Source organism: Motacilla alba, chromosome 12, assembly GCF_015832195.1.
Source record: "Motacilla alba alba isolate MOTALB_02 chromosome 12, Motacilla_alba_V1.0_pri, whole genome shotgun sequence".
NCBI lineage: Eukaryota > Metazoa > Chordata > Aves > Passeriformes > Motacillidae > Motacilla > Motacilla alba.
In genome coordinates this window covers 10,205,253-10,229,496 of record NC_052027.1, presented here as the reverse complement: position 1 = coordinate 10,229,496, position 24,244 = coordinate 10,205,253, and the positions used below count along the sequence as shown (strand labels likewise).

At 47.9% G+C, this 24,244-nt stretch overlaps 1 protein-coding gene across 2 annotated transcripts; it reads right to left on the bottom strand.

Annotated features, from left to right (window-relative positions):
- Positions 1-11,073: 11,073 nt before the first annotated feature.
- On the bottom strand, positions 11,074-22,802 carry KLF15 (Kruppel like factor 15). Of its 2 annotated transcripts, none has more exons than XM_038149257.1 (3): positions 22,359-22,802; positions 17,122-18,229; positions 11,074-11,249 (listed from the first exon to the last, which is right to left on the bottom strand). In XM_038149257.1, exons 2-3 carry the CDS (start codon positions 18,162-18,164, stop codon positions 11,081-11,083), a joined length of 1,212 nt encoding a protein of 403 aa, XP_038005185.1. In that variant the 5' UTR covers positions 18,165-18,229; positions 22,359-22,802; the 3' UTR covers positions 11,074-11,080. The 2 variants fall into 2 exon arrangements, with proteins under 2 accessions (XP_038005185.1, XP_038005186.1); XM_038149258.1 differs by lacking the exon at positions 22,359-22,802 and adding an exon at positions 19,265-22,340.
- Between the last annotated feature and the right edge of the window lie 1,442 nt (positions 22,803-24,244).

The following is a 24,244-nucleotide window of genomic DNA, read 5'->3' as shown; positions in this document are numbered from 1 at the left end:
ACCCAAACAAATCCTTATCCCACTGAGACCTGGCTGCTTAGGGATTCTCCCAGCAATAAAAACCCCCTTGAACAACCCACTTGTGTTATTCACAGGTGAAAGAAGATGAAATGCAAAACCTCCTTTCCTGGGGCTCTGCTTTTCCTTCCTGAGGATGGAGTCCTACCCAGATCCATGAGGACACACCACGAGGAGGGGGCCTGACACAGCACAGCCAGACAAGAACACTGATGAGATGCAAGAGCTCCTGAATGGTTATGGGTCAATCAGGGTCCCCCAAAAGCTTTTGCTTCGACAAGACCATTCTTGCTGGTTCCTGGACCCTGTCTCCCTCTGAAAATTGCACAGAGCCTCCCCAAGGTGTCTGGGTTTTGGATCCCTCTGGGGATGCAGACAGAGCTGAAGAGGCACTTTCACTGTTTCGAGCATCCTCCTGCCGCCCTGTTGCAACAAGCAGAGTTGCTTGTCAAATCCAGCCAAATAAGCAAGCATAAATGCCAGTAAAAGAAAACATTGCATACATCCCTCATCTGGAAATTATTTTTGTTTGTATTTATGTTCTCACATGTTGTCAGGGTGATGTCTGGGCTCAAGCCCACACGTGGAAAAATCTGGACTGTGCCCTGTACTAGGAAACTCTGTAGCTCAGAGGCAAAACTGTGTTTGCTCCTCCTTGCCTCACAAAAAACAGCCTGTGTGCTTGTCTTTGTGGTTCAGACCACAGCCTCTTTAATCCAGAGAAGAAGAAAATACACTGGAGAAGGAGGAAGCCCTCTCTTCTCTGCCAGGAGAAGAAAAATGAGAACAGGTCCAGAAAGGAGCATGATCCCCTGAGTCATGACTTTTGGCACAGCCTAGGTTCAGCCACCTGAGCTGAGCCAGGGCCCTATCCTACACCCTTGAGCAGAGCCAAACACAAACAGGACATAAGCTCAAACACCTCACTGAGGGAGCACCACGACTTCCTGCCAGCCAAGCACAATTCATCACTGCCTGGGTCTAAACACCAGCAAACAGGCTTTATCCACCAGCCTCAAGCCCCTTTCACACCTGAATGGAACCCATTTTCTCTACAAAACCCAAAAGTTTCAACCACGTCAATCTCAGCCTTCCCTACACAGAACCTGCTGAGGGTTCACTCCTCAAAGCATCTCACCACACAGGCCAGCTGCTCCTGGCTGCAGTCTCCCTTCTTGATCACTCCCTGAAGGTGTCTACACCCAAACTCCCTCCCTAGCCAGCCATGAGCGCCCCATCACCATCCCACCCCTCACCTAAGCTCCTCAGCTGAGCCCTCTGGCTAAGCCAGGCCCAGGGGAGGCTCTGAGCTCCCTCCCAGATCAGCCCAGCAAGCAGAGCCCTTAGCCCTGGGCAGGGAGGGCTGCCTCAGCACAAACTGAGCATGAAGCCATGGCTCTGACAAATTCAGTGCGGCTTTTGCCTTCGCTGACAGAGATGAGACTTCACCTGGGTCAGAGTTCTATTTTTGTGGCTCTCTGCACCCAGAGCCTGTGCAGGAGAGGCTCCAAATCCATGTGCTGCAGCTTGTCAGGAGCCCACATTAAACATGAGGCAGGACATCAAAAGCTGCTGTTCCACCTTCACCAAGGAGGCCCACCTCTGCCCTTGTGCCCATCCGAAAAATTAGGGGAGCAAATGCCTGCATTGCCTCAGCAATACAGCTGAGCAAACACAGCAAAGCACAGCAGAGAATGACTGAGCTTAGGAATGACCAGGAATATCACCTTGAATATTTAAACATCTTCTCCCTCCAGAGTCTTTCTCTTTGCTAACGTAGTCTTAGCTGTGGCTTCATGAGTCTTCAAGGACAAACTTAGAGAGGATTCCACTCCTCATTGTCTCTGCACAGTTGTGTGACCACAACAGGTCCCCAAACAGCACTTCACTTAAATAAACCCCCAGCTGGCTGCTTTCTGTTTTGCACTAGAAACTTTATTTGTCTTTAACATTAGCTCAGTCATACAGCCTTCTGACAAAATCACAACTTCATTTCACAAGGGGAGCCTCAGTGGAAAGAAAACGAGGAAGAAGGAGCACCACATCAAACCACCCAACAAAGGCAGGTGTGGGTGTCACATTGCCACAGCGAGGGACCAACAAACCAGCACAGCCAGCATCCCCAGTGACTGCCTGCCACCACATTACCAGTCCTGCTGTCTCTCCTGCCTCCCTTGATCTTTTGGTGACATTTTGATTTTTTTTCTAATGAAAAAGAATTTATTGATTTTCTCAACAGCCCCAAATGTGCTTTATAAGTCATGTGCATCTTGTTAGACTGCCAGCTGACTCAGGCTATTAGCTTTGCAAATGTACTGGAGAGACCCTACTTGCAAAGCTTCTCTGTGGGTTACAAACACCTCCTTAGTCACTACAAGGCAGAAACCTCTCTCTGCCAACAGCATATCACTCTAGCTAGTGACTGGTTATTTGTTGATCAAACAAACTGCCTGGAAAGCAATAATTAGAACTTATCACAACAAGGAGTATAGTTTATTAATTCCCACACAAATTATCTAGTTCCAGAAGTTGAATAAAAGAGCAGGATAAACAACATAGATTACACTGGAGTAGTTCTGTACTATCTTATGCACTCTAAATGCACCCTTATGCAATCTAAAATGTTTGGGTTAATAGATAACAGCTCGTGCATCAGCAGGTAATTACATTGTTCTTTAGAACAAATGTGTTTGAGAACAGTAAGCTGAAAGTATCAAAGTTAAGGAGGAAAGATTGTAGGTAGATGTTTAGGAAGGTGGTAGAAGGTGCAGGCTGAATTTTAGTGCAAGAAAACCTCTGAGGGTGATAATCAGCCTCCTCTTGGTCACACCAAAAGGGTGACAGCTCCAGCAGCATGGAACTGCTTCATGGGGTGATAAAGGCAAGAAAAAACCTGAGCTGAATTTCTTGCTGCTTGCTGTGGGAGCCAACAAGTTTCCACAGAAGATGAAGAACATGACCCCATCTTGCAGAGGTCACTGAGGGCCATTGCAATGACTCAAAAGTCACAAGCAGATACAGCCAAGTTGCTCCCCTTCTACTCCCCATGTCCTGCAGAAGCTGCAAGGGCCACACCTGCACCAACATCACTCCTGCTACATCAGCAAAATAAACATGTTTCTTATTCCTTACATTTCATCTCATGCAACTCTTAAGCCTATCCAGAGGGCTACAAACATGCCCACTTCTCCCCCAGCGTGCACTATACATCAGTGTGTAGGCTCCCAATCACTCCAAATCATCAAGCTGTGGTTGATGTCTGGGTCTGAGGAGGAACTGGTACATCTGGACTTCCCCAACAGCTCTGCCACAAGCTTCCCAAGGACTATTGGTCAAATCATTTAAATCCTTTTTCTGACGTTGCACAGTGAAAGTGACAACTGCTCTTCAAGGGGCAGGAAAGGCTTAATTTCCCACTGGGAAGTGTGTTCAGCTCCTCAGCTGGAAGATGCTAGAGAGCTGCCAAATACCATTATTCATTTAGAACAGCTAATTTAATTCAATGAGATTGGTATGAAAATGCAGAAGCAGAGCTAGGAAGGCAGCTCCAGCTCTTCCTGGATTCATGGTCCTCCACCCTCCAGGGATCAGTCACAGGCTATCAGGTAACTTGCATGAAGTCACCAGGACCAATTCTAATTCAAGTAATCTCTCCTTTAGGCATGACAGAGATTGATTCACATTAAACTTTCATGGCTATTACTGATCTCAAGCCTGTTTTATGTACCAGGCAGTGCCAGGGACTGAGTAAGGGGTTAGTCCTCAGGAGCCCAGGCAGGGCAGTGCTGGAGAAGGGCAATTGGAGCTTCAGTACCAAACAAAATCCACCCAATGCCTTACTAATGTGTGTTTATTTATCAGTTGTTGGAATACCAATACCCTGCGAGGAGACTAAAGGTCCTGGGTGGCAGGTAAATGAACACCCTCCAGTTGTGCCATTAATTCCTAAGGAGCAAGTGGGAGAGTCTACCAGCAAACTTGTCAGCTGTAACTAACTTGGTTTTCTGAGAGGGGACAGATTGCTCATCATCCTGAGCTCCCTTCCAGCCAAAGTGGACCTGCCCCAGGAGCATCTGCCACTTCCAGCAGTGGCGAGCCCACACCAGGGGCCATTCCTGCATCAGCCGAGGCTGAGGTCTCATTAGAGCAAGGGGCTTCCCACAACAGCCCTGTCCCTGGATGCCCACGTGCCCTTCCCAGTTCCATGGGGACACAGAGTCCCACTCAGAGCTGAGAGCCAGCACAGGGGAGCTGAGGTCCAGCATGGGCAGGGCTCCACGGGGCCGCTTGCTCCAGCTGCCACCGTCAGCAGAGCCCGGGTGTTATTGCAGCCATGCTGGCTGCAGGATCGCTGTTCTGACATAACGAAATTTCCAAGCCCTTTGCCCTCCCTGATGCATTATCTGCCACCAGGGACACAGGATCTGAATGAATCTAGCTCTGGCCAACTCTCAGAGGTCCAGAACATGTTGTCCATGGAAAAACAACACACACCAGAGAAACAAAAAGTGAGAGACTACCTGGCTGCTGTTTATAGACTTCTCAGAAAAAGTCAGCAGTCAGCAGCCAAACTCAAATATTCACGTCACTCCCTTATGGAAGGTGAGTTTTTAAATGCCTGGACACTTTTCAGCCCAATAGCCCAATTCCTGTATTTGCAACTAAAATGTTGGAATAAGTAGCAGGACTTATGCTGGGGCCCACTGGACTCAGTAGGAAAAGCAGATGCCAGAATTTTTTTCAGATACATAACAGTAATTCTTTTTACTTCTCTTTTTGTGGGCTACTGGACTCCACCCTCGGTCACATGCAAAACAATTCCTGGGTAGATCTTTCTACTAAATGCCTTTTAATGCCTACTAATGCAAATGGACTGCTTATGGAGGTTCCTGGTTTATAAGGATAAATAATATTTCTGCTTTGGAAAATGCTAAGAATCCCTAAAGTCCACTCCAAGAATCAGCTACAGATTCAGGAGAAAGACAGTATCATACAAGGAAGGGACCTGAGGGACCGAGAGTGAGCAATCCCAAACCCTTCTCTTTGTGACTGCCAACAGTGCAGGGCACAACCCTCTGATTATTATTCACTAGACCTCCTGATGTAAAGCTGCTGTTGCCCCAGAGCAGTGCACAGCAGAGCCCTCTCTGCAAAAAGAGCCCATCGCTCTCTTTTTACTGGAAAAGACAGAACAGTGCCTCTTACACCACATCTTGCTCCAGCTTCTGTTTTCCTTCCTCAGCTCCCTCACAGAAAACTATAGGCCACATTCACCTCTATTTTCTCTCCCTTTCAGGATGCTTTTGAATCCAATGAGCAGGGCAAGGGTTACCAGATGCACACCAGTGTGAGCAAGAGGAGAGCTGGCCTTCCCAACAGTCCCTCGTCACTCCTGTATTTCACTCCCACTCCACTAATACCTTGTCTTGCTGTGCTTGGGCAGAGATGCAGATGCTGCCCTCTTCTCGTGATGGCCAAGCCCTTGTCAGATGTTGCTCTAATCCTCAGGGTGATTTGAACAGCAGTCTGGGGCTCAGTGAGTTGCTGGCCAAGGCACACACGCTCCACAGGCAGGATGGGTGAGCTGATGAGAGCTCTCTGCAATAGACTTCTCCAAGAGCTGAGGTTCCTCCAGCCTCATCACTTTAGGAGATCAAGTGCTTACATGTGCTTTGAGCCAGCCTAACCACAAAACTACAAGAAAAGTAGAGCATAGTGGAGAACCTGGCAAGAGATGAAGGATGTGCTCCTGCTCCAGCTGGAGGAAGACCTGCACTGATCTGGCAGAGCAGATGAAAGCTTAGACCTGTGAAACACTGAGCATTGAGGAGCTGCAAACCTCATGATCTGGATGATTTAACCAGAAGAGGCATTACATCTCAAGCCTTTGAATATTCTTCATTACCTATTTTTCACACATCACACACCTTCAAACAACTCCCACTCCACCCACCCCTCCCACAACCCCCCAAAAAATAGGCAAGAACAAAACTAAGACCCATAGAACAAGAGATTAAAAGCCACCAAAACACAAATGTCCCAGCCAGAATGAGCAAGGGAAGCCAAGGACCTGTTGGGATTTGCAGTTCCTGCCTTAGCTGGGAAATTTTTCCCCTGGATAAGCCATGGCAGTCACTGTCTTTGGCTTGTGCTGAAGCCAGTGGGAGCTTAGCACAACTCATTCTTTAAGAGCAACGTCTCTGAATAACAAGCAAGCATGGCATGGCAATCTCTGAACTGAGTGAATAACGGGTTTCATAGGTGCTGTCAAAAGGAAAATCCCAGCTGGCTCCAAAGAGCTTTCTATGTGTGTTGGCAGGTCCTTGGTATTTCTCCCAGACGGGGAGGGCAGGTCCCAGCCGAGTACAGCACATCCAGGCTTACATAACCCACGGGGCCCAGGGTAATCATTAACTCTGGATTACTGCCACTGCCTTTGTGCTGGAGTCACCTGGTTGTTTGGATTAAATGTATAGTGGCCATTTAGACAAGGAGAAGGCTCCTGGCACAAGGACTTCAGTGAAAACAACCCCCAGGGAGGGTGGGAAGCAGAAGACTGTTGCAAATATCACAGGATCTAAACTCAAGCACTCCCCCAGGGAACCAGAGTTGCTGCCTTCCATCACAACACCCTGCTCCACAGGCTGGTTTGCTTTCCACAGGGGTGCAGCTCTCCTCAAAACCACCAGGGTAAAAAGCCCCCCACATAACACAGGTCGGGGGGGCAGAACTCTTCCTAGGGAGCTTTACCTTGGTGACTCCCACCTGTGGCCCACTAGCAAGCAAGATCTTGTTGGCATCCTTTCCGAATGCGCACATTATCAGTGCAACCTGACTTTACCTATGTCCTGTCCTTATCCTTCTGTGCTTATCTGATGTCTCACGTGTGCTATTACTGTTTGCCTCCTGTGTGTTACTGGCATGTGGTCTGTGCCACTGTCTGGGGCAAAGGAGATTTGGGACATCTTGGTTCCGCTCCCATTTCCCCTCTGTGTTGTTCTGTGGTCTCGGACTCATCACTCCACTGCACTATGTTTAGCCACAGGTCACAGAAGTCAGGTCACCTTGCAGAAAGATCACTTCTTTTCCTCCTGCTTATCTCGAGTCCAGCCTCCCCAGCTGACAGCTCCTTACCTGTCCTAACACTACTCCCTCACCACTAGTTCTGACAAAGGGACCACAAACCTTTTAAAAACATCAAAAGTTCTGGCAAGCTTCAGGAACCAGATCATGATCACTTTCTGATGGCTGTACCACTGCATACACCTCAGAAACCAAATTACAGAGGTTTGAAGTCAATGAGACTTAGGCATATGTATAACTGTGCTTTGCCATGCAGAGTTGCTGAAGATGGGACAATTTATCCAGTTGAGGCATCAAAACACTTAAATATATGTTTAACTTCAGGTGGATTAAGTCAGGCTTAAGGCAGGGCTACATTTTTCTCATGAATCCGCAAAGCCCAGCCAGGCCAGTAATTCCACATTAAACAAACATCAAAACCTGTTTTGGAAATTTCTACTTTTTGGGAAAAACTCTGAAAATGTCAGTCATTTCAAGCAGAACTAACTCTGCTTTCACAGCAAACATGGCCCTACTCTTTCAGCAAAATATTGCAACTTTTACATAAACCTACATTTCCTTAGGTATTAACTAGAAAAACCCACACAATTCACACTCAAAACCCACACTTAAAACAGACAAGAGAGAAAGAAAAGAGAGAGAGAATACACATTTCATGGAAAATATTACAGGCTACAACAAAACAGATTTCTGCCCTGCTGTGCTCCAGCAGTAGGCATTTTGCATTACTCCAGCTTTAAGTATCACCTCTTGCAGAAAAATAGCAACTTCTGCCCCAAAGGCCTTGCAGGGTGAATTGCCCATCTTTACAGCAATATCAGAACTCCAGGTGAGACGGGGAAGAGACTGAGATGCTGGTTTAAAAAGGCAGCTGGTTTAATGGATGAAGTGGATAGGGTGAGAACAGAAGGGAATTGCAGATCCTCTTGGTGCAGGCTTGCTAATTAAAGCTTAAAACCACTGTCCTGAGCACTCTGGTCTTCAAGCTACATCTCAGGAGGTAACAACAACCTGGATTGCACAGAACTTAGTCTGCCTCATCCCTCGGTCCTCTTGCCAGACTCAAAGGGATTCTCTGGGAAAAATAATCAGGGGTCTGGAGAGCCCTGGCTCGTCAGCTGGCACTTTTTGGTGGCTGTTCTTCAGGGAGGTACTTTAATCCCTCAGTGCCTGTTAGTCTCAGAATGACTCTTGATAGGAGAAGATCTGGACCCACTGCACCATTGCTCCCATGGAGACTCAGAAGTGACTTTAACACCAGTCATGTTCCTGGTTTCTTCTTCCAGTGGAGGCCAAAGCAAGCAGAAGCACAGTGCAAGACATGTCCCAGCTTGCAGATCACAAGAGCATGGTGTTCATGCCCCTGTTGTTACAAATGGAAGCAATGGCTTTTGCAGAACAGGGTGTCTTCTCCTCAGGCCTGAGGCAATTCTTCCTAGCACAGCTCCTTCACATCACTCTTTCAGGCGTGGGATTTACAGAAGAGCCAACTGAGGTGCCCTGGCACCAAGACCATCATGTTGGACCTTTCTTTAACAACCTAATCCTGTGACTACCAGGCTCATTGCTTGCTCCTTCCATCCAAGGATCACACAAATGCAAATCAAGTCCCACAGTATCATTGTCATGTGTTAATATCCCCCTTTTACAAGAAAGGGAACTGCAGAACAGGCAATGGAGTCCTTTGTCTTGGGTCACACAGTTCGTCACCGTCACAGTCTGAAGCAGACTTTGAAGCCCTTCCTCCTCCACACTAACCACTAAAGCTGGAATTCCTTCAAAACCTGCTGCTCTACTTTATGAACCACTGTTTTACTGCATCTGTAGACCTGTTCCACAGCAGTCAGGAGCCATGGAAGGCATTTGTGTCCCAGCGTGGCTGCCAAGCAAGGCGTGAGGGCTCCAGTGAAGAGAGACAGCTGAGACATCTCGCACCTCCCAAGAACTTTCTGAGATGAGAAAAACTGAAGATAACCTCAAAACTGATCCATCATCTCCCTGTTACACAGCACCTGAAAAGTTACGTCCAGGTGAATCAAAATTTCAAGTGTCCTGATTGCAGAGCTGGCTATAAAGGAAATTAATGAATAATAATTTCAAGGAGGGATTTAAAATTTCCATTTTCATTTTATTGTCAAAGTAAATATATTTTTATGAAGAACAAAAGAAAATATACAGAATTGTAACTTATGTACACTGGCTTTATAGGTATTTTTGTTTCCAATTTACACAAATTTGATACGTTATTAAAAGATATTTTATATAGATATGCATCTATGTACAGTTTTATTTACATACATTCATAGGATGTGATATAAACCAGTCAATAGATGATAGTTCATTTATATTAATTTCTAGAGGACAAAAGGAATGCATTCACTTTAGCCAGACCTGCTGTTCTCACACAGCATGGGCTCCTGCTCTGCCTAGCTCTAGGATCACACTTTCCTACTTCCCATTTTGCCAACAGAAAAGACAAACAGATGCCGTCTGAGAACGGAAAGGAAATGCAACATCCATTGTAAAATCATTCCTAATTACTGAATTCTATTTTCTTCTAAAGCTTCTTACAATTGCCAGAGTTCAAAAGGAAAAACAAAACAAGAAGAAACACAAATAAAATCACTTGCCTGCTACCATCTGATTATTTGCTTAAATTCCCTTCTTAGCCAGCCATCACACAAATTTGTTTCTGTTGGCTGCTGTTCTCACCCATTTGCCCACCCCAGCTGCATGGAGCTCTGACATGGCTGTGGGGAGGGAGAGGATCAGCACTGAGGATCACCCCTGCACCTCGGGCTTGCAGCGCTGTCCCACCAGCTCGTGGTTCCTCCCACCCTCCCTGGGCACAGGCACATCCTACAGACCCTGCCAGCAAACAGACTGAGCTCCAACAGCCAGGCCTTGGCTCTCAGTGGATGTGGGGATGCCCAGTGCTCACCAGGCACCCCCAGGGCTGGGGCTCTGCTTTCTCGCCCCAGGTCACACGAGAGGGCAGGAGCAGCGACAGAACAGAGCTCAGAGGCTCTCACAAACACCTCTGTGCTGCCTTGTGGGCAGACAACAGCTCTTCTGCTAAAGACAGTGGATGCTGCAAACTAGCCTCAAAGGAAAGCAGTGTCCTTGGGAACCTGGGCATCCTTGCACCCCTTGGCAGCACAGGATAGAAGCACACACACAGCTCCAGAGGCTTCACTCCAAGCCATTCCACCCAGCCTGAGCTTCTGGATTTGCTTGGGATGTGTCTTTGCTTAAATATATATATATATATATATATATATTTTTATATATATGTATGTATGTATGAATATGTATACATAAATATTTATATATAGCCCTAGCCAAGGGAAAGGTAAATGTGAGCTGGGAAAATCAGAGATGCATGGAGGCACATTCCAGTGCTCTCCAAGCCCTGTCTCCCCCTATCCCCAACTCCCACTGTTCCTCCTCCTATGGCCAGCCCCTACAAATCCTTGGCTCAGGCGACCCAAAAACAAAGGAGTTGTTTTCATTTCAAAAGGAATTTGCTGTTTCCAAACTGGACAAATAGAGCAGCTTAATAAAAACTCACAATGAGTGGCCTGTACATGAGCAAAGCCCTCAGGAATGCCAGGGCTATAATTAACTAGCAGCAAGCAACTTTTACATTTTCCTGTGCAGCAGAAAACAGCTAAAAATAAAACACTGTAATTTCCAAAAGAAGCAGCAGCAAAGGAGAGACAGATAGAAGGAAAGGAAAATAATATCCTTAAAAGAAAAAAAAAAAAAAAAAAACGGAAGAAGCGCCCCGCTCCCCTGACCCAAAAAGAGCTTCATTCTCAAATCATCTTTGAAGGACATGGGGCACTCAAACATGGTGGTATCAAGTAACAGCATTGACTGTTCTGTGGAGACAAATAAATTATCACTAGGAACACGGTGAGCAAAGTGCTGTCGTGGGCTGCTGCGGGACGGCTGCGGGAAGGGGAGGCAGGAGCCGTCAGTTCACGGAGCGCACGGAGCGGCTGCTGCGGGGGAACCGGTGCACCTTGACGTGCTTGGACAAGTGGTCACTTCGAGCAAACTTCTTCTCACACACTGGACACTGGTAGGGCTTCACCCCCGAGTGGGAGCGCCTGTGCCGGGACAGCTCATCTGACCTGGAGAACCTGGAAGAGAGGAGAGGCCTTTTCAGATAAATGGGGATTCGTTATGCTAAGTCTCTCACAGCGAGTTAAAAAAGGTCCCCCCAGGCCACTGGGAGACTCCAGGAGGTGAAAGGGACACGCAGCAGGGCTGGGCTGCTCCCAGCAATGATGGAAGCAGCAGTGATGGGAACACACGGCTACCAGCCCTGGACTCGGGGCAGTGCACGGAGGCAGCATTTGTACCAGCCTTGTCCTGGACCCCGTGACATGGGTTCAGCTTGACAAAAACAGCACTGCTCGCAATCCCCCTGCAGTCCCCTCCAAAGCCACCCCCACCATCTCTCTCCTGCAAATCCAAGCACAGACTCCTCAAGCAGAGACAAGCACCACTGTCCTGCAGGTGAGGTCTGATTCAAGCTCCCACTGACACGAGCACACCCCCTAACTGCACCCAGTTTGAGAGGGATTCCAGATAAATCCAGCCAGAGCTACCTGCAAACAACATGACTTATTAGATCCAGATGAAAAATTGGCTACTGTGTGTGCTCCTGCAGGCTAAATAAAGAGTCATTAGTAGCACCAGAGATGCTCAGCTTCCCAACAGCTGAAATTCAGGTGGGCCCCAATGGCCATTTACATAGTTATTTGCATAGTTAGCATGGGTAAATTAAATGAAGAATGAGCCTTTAATTACCAAAACTGTATTCCATAGTCTTTTGAATTTTAGATATTTTCCACCTTCCATCTCCACAGAAAAATCCCCAAACAGCCACCATGAATCCCACAGGCTTTATTGAACCCAAATGACCTAATCCTTTGCCCTTAAGAGCAGGGCTGGCTCTATTTCCACTTTGGACATGACTAGGAAACAGAGGGTTAATTAACAATGGCACACTAAAACAGCCCTGTCCAGATGGGTACAAAAAATTTGCTGCCTGACAAAGGGCAATTAAGTGTTTTGTTGCCAGAGCAGTAACAAAGAGCAGCACAGAAAGAGAGCTTGCAAGAAATGGTATCAGCTGTTTATTTACAATAAATAAGTGAAGTCATGGGCACTAGCTGAACAAATCAGGGAAAGAACATGTAGAAAAATGTACCCTTCTGGAGCAAAATATCACATCACCGCCAAAATGCACTATTTTTATGAAAGGGAGAAAACAGGACTGCTGGGCTCCTATGAATAAATCCCTCATGCAGGAAAAGTAAGTTTCCACATAAAGGTTTTAATTAGCTCTGATCTCCCGCCAACAGTTGAGGACCAGGGCATAGGCACTGGCAAAGCTGGTAATGCTTTCCTCTGTTGCTGCAGCTCTTCAGTCTGGTCATGCTCCCCAGAGAGCACTCAGCCCCTGGAAAGCTGATTCAGGCACTAACCATGGATAAGGTACGGTGTGGACATCTGTCCCATGGACATTTCTAGGGGAGATTCTTTCACCTATTCACTTGCTTTCTTTCCTTTCCTTGCTCTGGTATCCTCATGGTGAAAGAGTCAAATTCTCCACAATGAACAGCCAGCTGTTATGGAACTGTCCACCTGGGATGACTCTTCTTCCTAAAGGCTATGACAGAAGTTTCTCTTCACACCTTCTACTCGCATGCTTGCTTTCTCTAAGACCCCTGGCCCTTTCAGCCAGAGCTTCCCAAAACCACAGTGTGGACCCAGGAGCAGCAGGGTCAGGGATTTCTCCCAAGTCCTTAGCAGTGAGCTAGTCCCAGTGCCAGACCCCTGCAGGGATGCTCTTGTAGGGCTATGGGTGAGTGGGCCATGAGAGTGCAGGATACTGCCTGTGCAGATTGCCTCAACAGGACTGAGTGGTGGACAAGGAACAGAGCTGTGCCACATCCAGGGAAAAGAGGAAAAGCACTTTTGCAAACAGCCATCCTCTTATATACAGACTTCAAAGAAGTAAAACCAGATGTGACTGGGTTGTCTTGTCCTATGTCCTTGGCCATTAGGGTCACCATCTGCAACAGAAGTGCAGTAGCACTTGGCTAATCCTGCACAAGAGCCTCACAAGTGCATTTCGAGGGGAATTGCATGGACGGTGGGGGAGAAAGAGGCACATGTCAGGAATGAGCTTGGATGAGTTCATCAGATAAAAATACACTCTGCCTCATAACCATGTCCTTAGCTGAAGAGGCAGGAATGTTGCAACACTGTTCCCCAGCAGTGACGGAAAGATCAACTTACAGAGCCCACAGAAATAAACCTCAAGCTGTCTGTGTGTTTACAAAAAAACAACGCAAAGGTTAGGACAAGGAAGCTGGGAGGATCTGGCGGTCTGGCTCTGCAGTGAAGTATCTGCAACACACTCTGGCACTGAGATCAACCCAAAGAACGTGAAAATAATCCACTGTGGAATGCAAAATTCAAAAGAAAAAAAAAAAAAAAAGGAAGGCCCAAGGAATACCTCACTATTCTGTCACTGCCATTTCCAGAAGGATTCCTCCTTCAAAAGAAAAGTGAAGGGATCTGGGAAATCCCACAGCAATGAAAAGAGCCTTCTTCATCCTTCTATCTGGAAGGACCCCAAGGGACTGTAACTACACCTCCCTTGAAGAAAAGTCCTAGAGCTCCCTGATGTGCAGGACGCGTCCTGTGTCTCCCAGACATACTGGGACATTCTTATTGGCTCATGGGGCAAGAAAGGTCAATAGCTTTAGCCTGGTCCCTGCCATGGCCACCAGCCATTGTGGCCAGCTCAGGCTGTACCTCTCCTCCACAGTGGAGGAAGCCTCTAGACAGATTCCTGCTGCCCATCCCCAGAGCTTTCCTACAAGAAACCAGCACAGCTCCTGTGCACCTGTCAACCCCTTGCACAGCAGCAACAAGAAAAGCCAGTGCAAGACGCCTGCCCTGCCCCATGGGTGGCACTGCCCATGGCCACTCAGGCCCAAGCACACTCCTGGCCACATGTGTGACAAGCCTTTAAACTCTCCCTGCCAACCCAGGCAGAGCTGATGGCCCATGCTGTCACCAGCCAGAAGATGCAATGGGGCATTTAAAGGCCACTGCCTCACCCCCCAGCCTTGCAGCGGCTGCAGCTCTGCACAGTGCTGTGCCAGGGAGGGAAGCAGGAGCTTCTCCTGCCCTGTGCCATAGCACAGCTGCTGGGCCCAGCCCATGCTGCAGCCCAGCTCTTTGGCCTGAGCAGTGCTAATCAGAAGCTGGGGTGCCAAAGGTAGAAGGTGGCAGGACACAGATCAGTGCCCTGACCCGTGCAGGGAGCACCACGGGTCACTGGCCACTGCCAGGTGAGCACCACCCTGCAGACTGCCAAAACCAGCCCTTGCCCCGGGCCTAGGAAGGGCACAAGCAAGCAGGGTCCAGCCTCCACCAGGGAGGTGCTAGGGGTCTCCAGCCATCCTAGGGGTTAGCAAAAGGGTTTGCTGGGTGCACACTCCAACCCTGGTGAATTTAAAACATCGTGCACAGAGAGCTGAAGAACCTTTAACCCTCCCACTGAGCTTAAGCACTTTGTGCTAGGCAACACTTTGTTTTGGTTTTGAAATTACTATCTCCAGTGAGATCAGCTCTTAAGTGTCTTCGGTGAAAAAATAAATACACAAGCACAAGAATGCAGGGGAAAAGGGGGAAAGCAGAGTCCAGCAGTGTTTTAGTGCTTCAATTCATTTGAGATTATGTAGACCTGGGAGCAAACAGAGTGGCCAGATACAGTGGACTTAAGTCATGTGAGACTTAAGTCACAGCTCTCACTGAACTTCTGAAAAGGTAAACATGGTTTATTGATGAAAGGGGACTGAGTAATTCAATGCTCAGTTGGGTCTGGCCTTTGATGTGGAGCAGCACGCAGGGGATGTGCAGCAATCTCAGGCTGGTGCTAAGGATTGCTGTGAGCACAGGAGGCAGCTCCCCAAACACAGCCTCTCCTGCTGGCTATAAACTTCTCCTCTTGTAGCAGAGCCCTTCCAAAGTTTGGGGGTTTTGGGGATCGAGATTGCAGCCCAGGCTGTGAAATTCAACAATACAAACAGCACAAGAGTTTGAAAAGCCCTTTGCAGCAGCTGTTTGTGGACAATACACATTTTCTCCGTTATGAAGGTGATTAATTTGTCCTTCCTGTTGGACTCATCTTTAAAAAGTTGTGGTGGCTGAGAGTTCAGAGTGCTCCAGGCTGTGGGACCTGCACTTCTTTTGGCCCACCCAGCCAATGAAGCAAATAATTCACCACATTTCAAGAAGAAAGGCACCTCTTGTAAAATTTAATCAACTTTTATAACTTACTATTTTTCCTAAATGTTTCCCTTGGTTTTGTAGCTTGGGGAACACCAGCTTTGTGATAAGACAGAGCTGGAGAAGGTCATCCACAGGCAATGCTTCAGGCTCCTGATCCTGAGCCACACAAGTCCCTGGGAGCGTTGGTACAAATCTCAGCGTGGATTAGACAAACCCTCACGTGCCACATGAATTTGTCACAAAAAGGAGAGCTATGCTTACATGCAAGGAAAGCCAGCCTGACACCCACAGGCACATCTGCTGCCTGTGCACACGTACTCTGGCAAGCAAATAAAAAGCAGCAAGTGCCTGTCCTGCAGGTTGGATGAAACCAGCCCACAGTTTCTGGGACCAATCAGCTGAAAAATGCAGCTTTGGTGAGAGGATACCCTGAGCAGCAACAAACAGCCCATGAGAGGTGCCACCAGGACAAAAGGAAACAGATCACCACCACTTTGTAGAGCCACCATAATTTGATCTCCCAGGCCTTCTGAGAAACAAACTCCAGACTGGCTCAGCTGGAGAAGAGAGGGTTCAGCTCCATTGTGACCTTTTCCCTCAAACCAACCCAGCCATCTCTAACTGCCGCATGTCTCACATACTTGCATTTTTACACAACATTCTCCTGTTACTTTTTACCTCATCTGTTGCCCATGATCACAACCCATTTTCTCATTAGACATTGCTCACTGAAGCTCTGCAGCATATTATTTGCAAGAAATTCAATTTAATTTAACACAAGGTAGTTAAGATTATATTTTCTCCCATCATCATTTGTGGTGCAGTACATTAGCACTTGCCAGCAGGCAAGCAGTAATACAGCTAACTGGAAAGAGGGAGGAAGGCACCTGTCAAAGCTTCCTTAAAATAAAAAGCTGATATTTTTAAAAAAGACTAAATTTTTCAATTCATTTTAAAAATAAAATATTTTTAAAATTCCTCTGCCAAACATTTCCTCAATCAAACCTGCAATCTTTCATTCAAGCGATGCTTAACTCCACCTCAGCCTTCTGGTTATGTTGTTACATCTGACAGCTTTTTTGCAACTTTGAGTGGCACCCACGCATTTTTCTGAATCAAGACAGAGAATAAAACCCAGAGTATGCCAGAGTGTCACTGCCAGCATTTTAAGAAGGAGTGGGATGGAGTGCATTTTCTATGAAAGTGCACAGAATACTGCTTTTAACCATACTTGCTTATCACAGCCCTTCACTGGCCACGTTTAGTCCCACACAGGGCTGTGCACAGCAATTCTGCCCTAAATCATTCAGTTCACTCAGCCTCAGCTGCTGCCAGCCACGGGTCTGCTGGGGCTGGTGTGCTGCAACCACACCAATGCAAACACCAGGTCTTACCTGTGGTAACAAGTTTCACCTAAACCTCTAGAATGAAATACAAATTATGATGGACTACTTTTATTTTTTTGCAGACACTAAAACTGCTGGTGGCAGCAGGTGATGCTGTGCTATTTAATTTATCAGAACCCCTGCGCTGCCTAACAGGAGGAAAAAAGGTCTTCATTGTCAAGCCAACCAATCAAGTTCTGGCAATAGAAAGAGTTTATAAATCTGAGTACAAACCTACTTGCTCAGCAAGTGAGGTCAACTGTGCAAAAAGGGGAAGGGGGAATGGACAGAGCTGCACCCCAATACTGACCTCCATCCACAGCCCGGCCACGTGCACGCAAAGGGCTTTTCTCCCGTGTGCCTCCTCAGGTGGGCTTTCAAATGGCTGCTTTTCGTGTACATCTTGGTGCAACCAGGAAAAGAACATTTATGCATTTTAATGAGTTCAGCTGCAGGGTTCTTTTGAAATTTCTGACCCATGATGATTCCCGTCTGCCCCTGGATCATGCCTCCTGGCCCAATTGGCTTGGCGGCGATGGGGACGGGAGCAATGCGGACAAATTTAGAGGACAAGTTCAAATTGGACGACTGAACTATCTGAGGCACAAGGGCAAATGTCTGTCCTTGGATGTTGACCAGGAGCTGTGCAATTTTAATGTTCTCCTGTGCTGGTCCTTGGGAAGTGGGGTTCGTGTTGGACTCCTGTTTGATCTGCACAGGCTGGATTTGGAGCATAACCGGTATTCCATTCTCCAGGGTCATTCCTCCATTTGAAGCTTGGCCACCTTCTGTTGAGCTAGTCAACTGCTCATTTTTACTCTCTTTTAAACTAGTACTGGGTAACATATGGTCTTTTTGCTGCAGCGAAGCAACAGAAACCTGGCTGCAAGCTCTCAAGTCCTTGGTCTCGCTTTTAGGTCTTTCTTTGAGCTCCAAGTCCATGTTCTCCTCCAAAAATTCCTCAATTTCCTCAAGCGTGGGCTGAAATGGTCCTGAGTCTTCCATATCCACAGCAAATTCAGGCAACCTAAAGTACTCCTCTTTCACTATTGGCTGAAGTCTCCTTTTGTCCCACCATGATGCAGTGGTGTTCCCCAAAGATGCCTGGGACAATAAATAGTCTAAGATACTGTCCTGACTTTCTGCACTGGATGTGCTTCCATAGCTGGAGCTGAGGACCTGGGAGTCAGGGCTGGAACAAGAACAAAAGCTGGACGAGTCACTGTCATCTTCTGACAGGGGAGAGGGCAGCATTTGGTAGGACCTCACGCCAGCTGTCATGTCCCCAAAGTATCCAAGAGAAGATCTTGTGGATGAAAAGGATTCATCAGTAGGCAGCAAGTGATCCACCATTCCTGGACGATCTCTTAAGGATATCCCAACAGCATATACCAGGCAGCCAAAGTTCAGGTGAGAGCCTAAGTGCAGGAAAAACAAAACAGCAACAGTCAGAAGTTGGTTTAATCATTTATCTACATGAATTGAAACTCGTAAAGCCCTCTAGCCCACAGGAAAGTCCAGAGCATCCAGCCTCCCTGGGTACACAGGCTGCTACAAGCTTTGATACGTCTGCACCACCCCCTGAGGACTGTCAGGGCTGAAGCGTTTTGCAGGATTGCACCACATATTTGCAAAAGAATGCTGTCAGAAATAATTTCCCAATTGTGTGTGCTCCAGATTTACAGCTCCCTAATAGAGTATTACCAGTAAGAGAAAATAAATAACAAGCTTTCACCTAGCAGTGAAATCCAGAGCCAAAGAAGGGAATGGGAAAGAAAAAATAAAGTGTTGAAATTTTTACCACCAAAAAGAAACAAATAAAAAGTTTATTGCTGGTGACCATAAAATGGAAATCCTTTCCCTATCTTGTAGCTTTCCACCAACCTTATTTTTAACTTCCTCAGTTCTACAAATATAGGCTGTTCAGCATAATGAAAGGATCAATCCGCCAGGAGCCAAAAATATTTACTGTGCTTCAGCATTTACTAGGTGGATTTTCCCCTCCAGATGTAATGAATCAGTGTGCCAACGTCATCATCACCTGCACTGTCCTTAATAAGGCTGGCACTGCACCGAGCTAATTGCCATGCCCTGCCAGCCAGCTGCTGGCTGTTTGCACCCCTCGGTCCCCGCTCCTCTCCCCGGGGCAGGGGCTGAGCCCCGAGCCAGCTGCTGCACCGGGAGGGCTGCACGGCCCCCGGCATCCCCACCTGCCCCCGCTGGGGCAGCATCCCGCAAATCCCGGCTTCCATCAGCCCTAATCCCGCTACAAACCCGCGACAGCAAAGCCCACCCTGGCCAGCGCAGCCCACCCAGCGCCCGCTGTCCTGCGCGTACCAGCTAAGACAAGCAAACTTCCTAGAAAGGCCACTGGGGAGGGGCAGGCAGGAGGGATATCTACGTATTTTTTTTATTCCCCACCTCCCCGAGGGAAAAAAACAAAAATTGCTTACGGAGGGAGATTATGCCGCTTAGAGGGCAAAGGCAGAGAGCTCGGTATGGAGCGAACACTGGCCCTCAGTCATTCGCTCAAGGTGACTGATTGGAAACAGAGCTGTACATGTGCATAATAAAACAACTCTTTCTGTGGAAGGTATGTGGACTGCAGAGATAGAAGTCATTCGATCAGCCTGTGAGGTGGTGTGTGTGTGTGTGAATTAGGAGGCATGTGACCCAGCGTGAAGGAAATGCCAGTCAATCTTGTTACACGCTGTCATTTTCCACAGGCTCTGCTGCTGCGCTCTGGACGCTTTGCCATGAATAGTCAATAGCTCCCAGTTTTGTGCAGCCAAGAGGATGGTTGTTACTGCTGTTGCAGAGCATCTTTGCTGCCTCATCTCCAAAATTTGCCCTGTCTTTCCTTCTCTGGAGAAAAATCAAATGGTGTCTGTATGCTCAGTGCTGCAGTGAACCCAGAGTGAGGTATTTTACACAACACCCTTAAAGAGCTTTGTCCCGTTGGCAACACCTATTAATATTTCCCAGGAAGTGGGGGGAAGCCACATTTCTTAAACATATGGCTTCTTCCTTCATAGACACATGGAGGAAACAGGGACAGGTTGAAATAAAGACTAAAAGTAAGACTGCACATTTTCCTGGTGTGTGCGTCCTGTCAGTCAGCTGTGCCTCTGAACCAACAATGAAATACCTACATGTGCTGAACACAGGGAAGTTCAAACAGAGGTTAGTGGCTCTGTTTTTTGACCTTAGCCTATAATCATGACTTATAGTAAAAAAGCAAAGAGTCAGAAAAACTGAACTGTTTCTAACACACTTTTTTTTTTTTTTTACTCTCTATATTGCTGGAAAGTTGCCCCAGCAGAAGCCCCTTAGCTAAGCTATTCCAGTTTTGAAACAGAAAGCACCATCTGCTTCTGACAAATTAGTATTGGCATCTGGTAAGAATTCACCCAAGCTGATTGTTTCTATCTTGCACCAAAAACTGGTGACTGACTTGAGAAATACAGGACAGAAAGGAAGACTTGCCCTCAGATGGTTTCTGATTCTTCCTCCAATGTCTGTATTATTCCAGCTTAAACTTCTGAAGAATGGGGCTGTGAAGGAAATCTGGACTGCAACATGTGCTTTTCTAAGAAAAGCTGGCATGCTCTGCGTGCACCAAAAGCAGTTGGTGAACTTATCTTAAAAAAAAATTTAAATGTTCAAGGTTTCTTTAAATGCTTGCAAGAGCTGGGAAGCCACATATCAAAATATCCATGTATTTCCCTGGGAATAGAATTAAACTGTAATTTGAATAAGGACTTAAACGAGGGGGGAAAAAAGCAATAATGAACCCCTAGCAATTGCTGTGGGCTGGTTACCTCAGCAGAAAACAGCCAGCAGGCTTGTTTCCCATCTCTTTTGACAAGGAACAATGTCACTCGATGTAACCAGAGGCTTTTTAAGAGAGGACTGTCAGAGCCAAATAGATCCAGGCACATTACGGGCCAGTTCTGCTTTCTGTGCTCTCTCAAAACTTGCAGAACAGCCAAGAAGATTTTGGAGAATGCCTGGAATGCAGGATCGGGCCCTGGCTATATTTTTTTCCTAAAGGCCAGGCTAGCAACCGAAAGACTTTTATCCTTACTTTGCCTGAAGACACAGCCAAAAACAGAAGATTAGAAAACAAAACCAAAAAAAGCCGGGGCTGTGAAGGCAATGAAAACTAATGATGCTGTTTCCATAACACACTTTCATCTCTAGGAACGCTGAAAACACGTTAGAAATGTAAGCACCTATAGTGAGACTGCCGTGCCTGAGCCACTGGAAACAGCCACTTCTGGAGTGAAATACAGCAGCTGTTCGGCAGCACCACCGTCTCCAACTTTTTTTTTTAAGAGTTCCCTGGGTTGTTATGATGTCCTTTCTGCCAAAAACATGTTGTTCTGTTTAAAACCTGACCATCTAATCGCCAGCTAAAAAAAAAAATAATGACAAAAAGCAAACCAGAGAAGACATATTTTGATGCAGAGCAACATTAAAATGTAAAGTGCTGGGAACTCGCTGAAACATGGGGATGTATTTCCCAGCCTGTCATTTCTGGACAGTCAGCCCAGCACAACCGATCACACAGCATATATGAGAAGCTGACAGTCATTTCCTATGTTTACTGCCACAGCTTTTCCTACTTTAATCTCTTCAGGGTTTTCTCTTGTTCTAAATCTGTTCAGGCTGACTTCTGCTCCACAGAAAGAGCCATAAACAAGGCAATAAAGCAGGCCCAGAGCTTCTAAGAAATTAAAAGAGAAATGCAGAGGGGGAGAAAAATAACAATAATAATAATAAAATAATAAAAAGAAGCCGTGAGCCAGTAGTAAACCCACTTGCTCTCATCTCTTCCGCAAGGTGGCTGTGCTACTCCCCGGACACAGTGGGGTGTTCAGGTTTGTTTTTTCCAAACCCGTTGCTCCTGGGAAGCTGCAGAAACATTCCCAAAGCTTTCTTCTCTGAAAACTGTCCCACTCCAGCCCCAAACTTTGGCTCCCACAAGAGGAAGCACTTCACCTGCAGCGGGCGCCGGCAGCGGCCCCGGCGGAGCGCACCCGCTGCCTCTGCAGCCCGGCGGCGAAGGGCGCCCCGAAACAACGCGCGGCAGCGGCCGCTGGGCAGGCAGAGGGGTGCCGGGACACACACACGGAATTCCCACTCCCGCACGAGCACAGCCAGCCTTCCGTGGCTGCAAAAACATGTTTATTCGGGGCGGTTTTTAATCGTGGTTTGTTTGTTTGTTCGTCCGGTTGTAGAGGGTTTTAAAAAAATTATTTATGTATTGGTTTTCCTTCCATCCCTTTTCAGGAGGCTTTGGTGGACCTAGCTCCCTCTCTCCCCCACCAGCGTGGTCGCGACGATCGGGAATAAACCCCCCCCTCGCTGGCTGTCACTCCATGGCACGGCACCGCTGCAGCCCGAAAGCAGCCCCCAGCCCCAGCGGGGATGGAATTCCATCTGCCGGCGCAGGGGCACAGCCCCGGCCCGCGCGGTGCAGCGGGAGCAGCGGAGGCAGCGCCGGCGGGACGCGGCCCCGCGCAGCCCCCAGCCCGCCCTTACCTGAACTCCTCTGCGAGCCGGGCGGCAGCAAAGGCCACGAACGACCAGAAGAACGCAACAACAACAACAGCAACAACGAAAACGTGGGGGGGAGAAAAAAAACCCAAACAACACGACCAAGCCACAAAAAAAAAAAAAAAAAAAAAAAAAAAAGGTAAAATAGAAATAACAAAAATTTAAAAAATAAAAAATTTCAAAAAACCACACACGCACTATAAAACCGCAGGACTAAACCCAAGCAAACCCAGAGCAGCAGCCCGCGAAGGCAGCAGCGGCCGGGAGCGCGGAGCGGCGGGAGGCGGGCGCAGCTCCCCCGGGAGGCGGGTGCGCGGCTGCGGAGCGCGGCCCCGCTCCCGTAGTACTATATCCCCCTCACATGACGGGCGCCCGGCCGCCGCGGGGGAGGCCGGGGAGAGGCTCGACCGCGTCCGCCGCCTCCATTGGCCCCGCGGCGGCGGGGGCCGGCCCGGCACAGGCCTCAATGGGAGCCGCGCTCGGCCCCGGGGCGGGACTGTGGGGAGGCTGCAGGCCCCTCCGAGCGGTCCCGGGGCCCGCAGCCACGGGCGGGGAATGGGGCTGAACTGACACCAGCGTGGTTTGGAGTCGGTGTGAGGAAGAGTGTTTTACCACGAGGGTAGTGAAACAGCGGAACGGGTTGCTCGGAGAGCCGGTTGATGCCCCGTCCCTGGAAACGTTCCAGGTCAGGTTGGACAGGGCTCTGGGCAATTTGATCAGGTTGAAAACGTCACTGCTCCTTGCGGAGAGTTGGCCTGTTAATGTCCCTTCCATCCCGAACCACTGTGGGAGTCTGAAAGTGTGCAAGCCCCTGGACATCTGGAGATAAGCAAGTCCCTGGGCAGCTGTGAGGAGCCCCGTGCCCTCTCCTGCCCCACACCTGCACACCTGCCCCTTTCCTGCCTGCCAAAGCTTGGTGGGGGGATTTCCAGCATGCTAGATGTGTGTCCCACGCACGCCTCCCATTGTTACTGCAGACATCACTAGTTCTTCATACAAACACACACAATAATTTATGTATATGTATATACACACAAACACACTATAGTTATGCAATCCTTGCTATGGGTCAGGATCTGTGTTCAGCTCCTGCACAGGAAGCTCACAGTGGGGCCAGCTGCAGCAGCAGTTAGTTTTGTTGCTCAATCAGTGTTTTTCCAAATGCAGTTTTTCCTTTTTTCAGATTTCTTGGGAAGGTGCAGCCTAGGATATCAGAACGCAGTCCTATGACAACAGGTCTGTGCACCCTTTTTTGGGGGCACATGGGACAGCACACCCTTCCTTCTCACCACAGCAGGCCTTGCTGTCCTGCTGGGAAAATGAAGTATTATTCTCATTTTATGGGGAAACAGAGGCATGGAGGATCAAACAAAAGGTCTGTGGCAGAACCAAGATGCAGTCTCATCTCTTTTCAAATCCAGCTCAATTTAAACTCACAAAAATATCCTCCATCTGCATTTCTTCAGAACTGCCAGTAACACATCCCACAGCCTGGCAAACATAAACCAGTCTCTTCCCAAGGGGACATTCAGCCTCAACAAGTCCTGGCCAGGCAGCAGCACAGGGGTGACCCTGCAGGTGCTCCTTCATCCTGCTGGGGACCATCAAAGAAACTGGGGGTGCTCAGGGCTCTGCTCTCATGCACAGACCTCGTTCTTCCTCTCCACATTGTCTCAATGAATAATGCATGAATACGTACTCATCAAAATCCGAGATACTATATTTGTACAAATACATCAGGGCCAAATTCTGCATTAGTGTAACTTCACTGACGTAAAAAGGATTACGTTGGTGAAAATGTTGGCCTTAAATATTTTTTACCCAAAATAGATATTTGGCAAATCTCGCTTTACTGCTGTTTCTCAATTAAA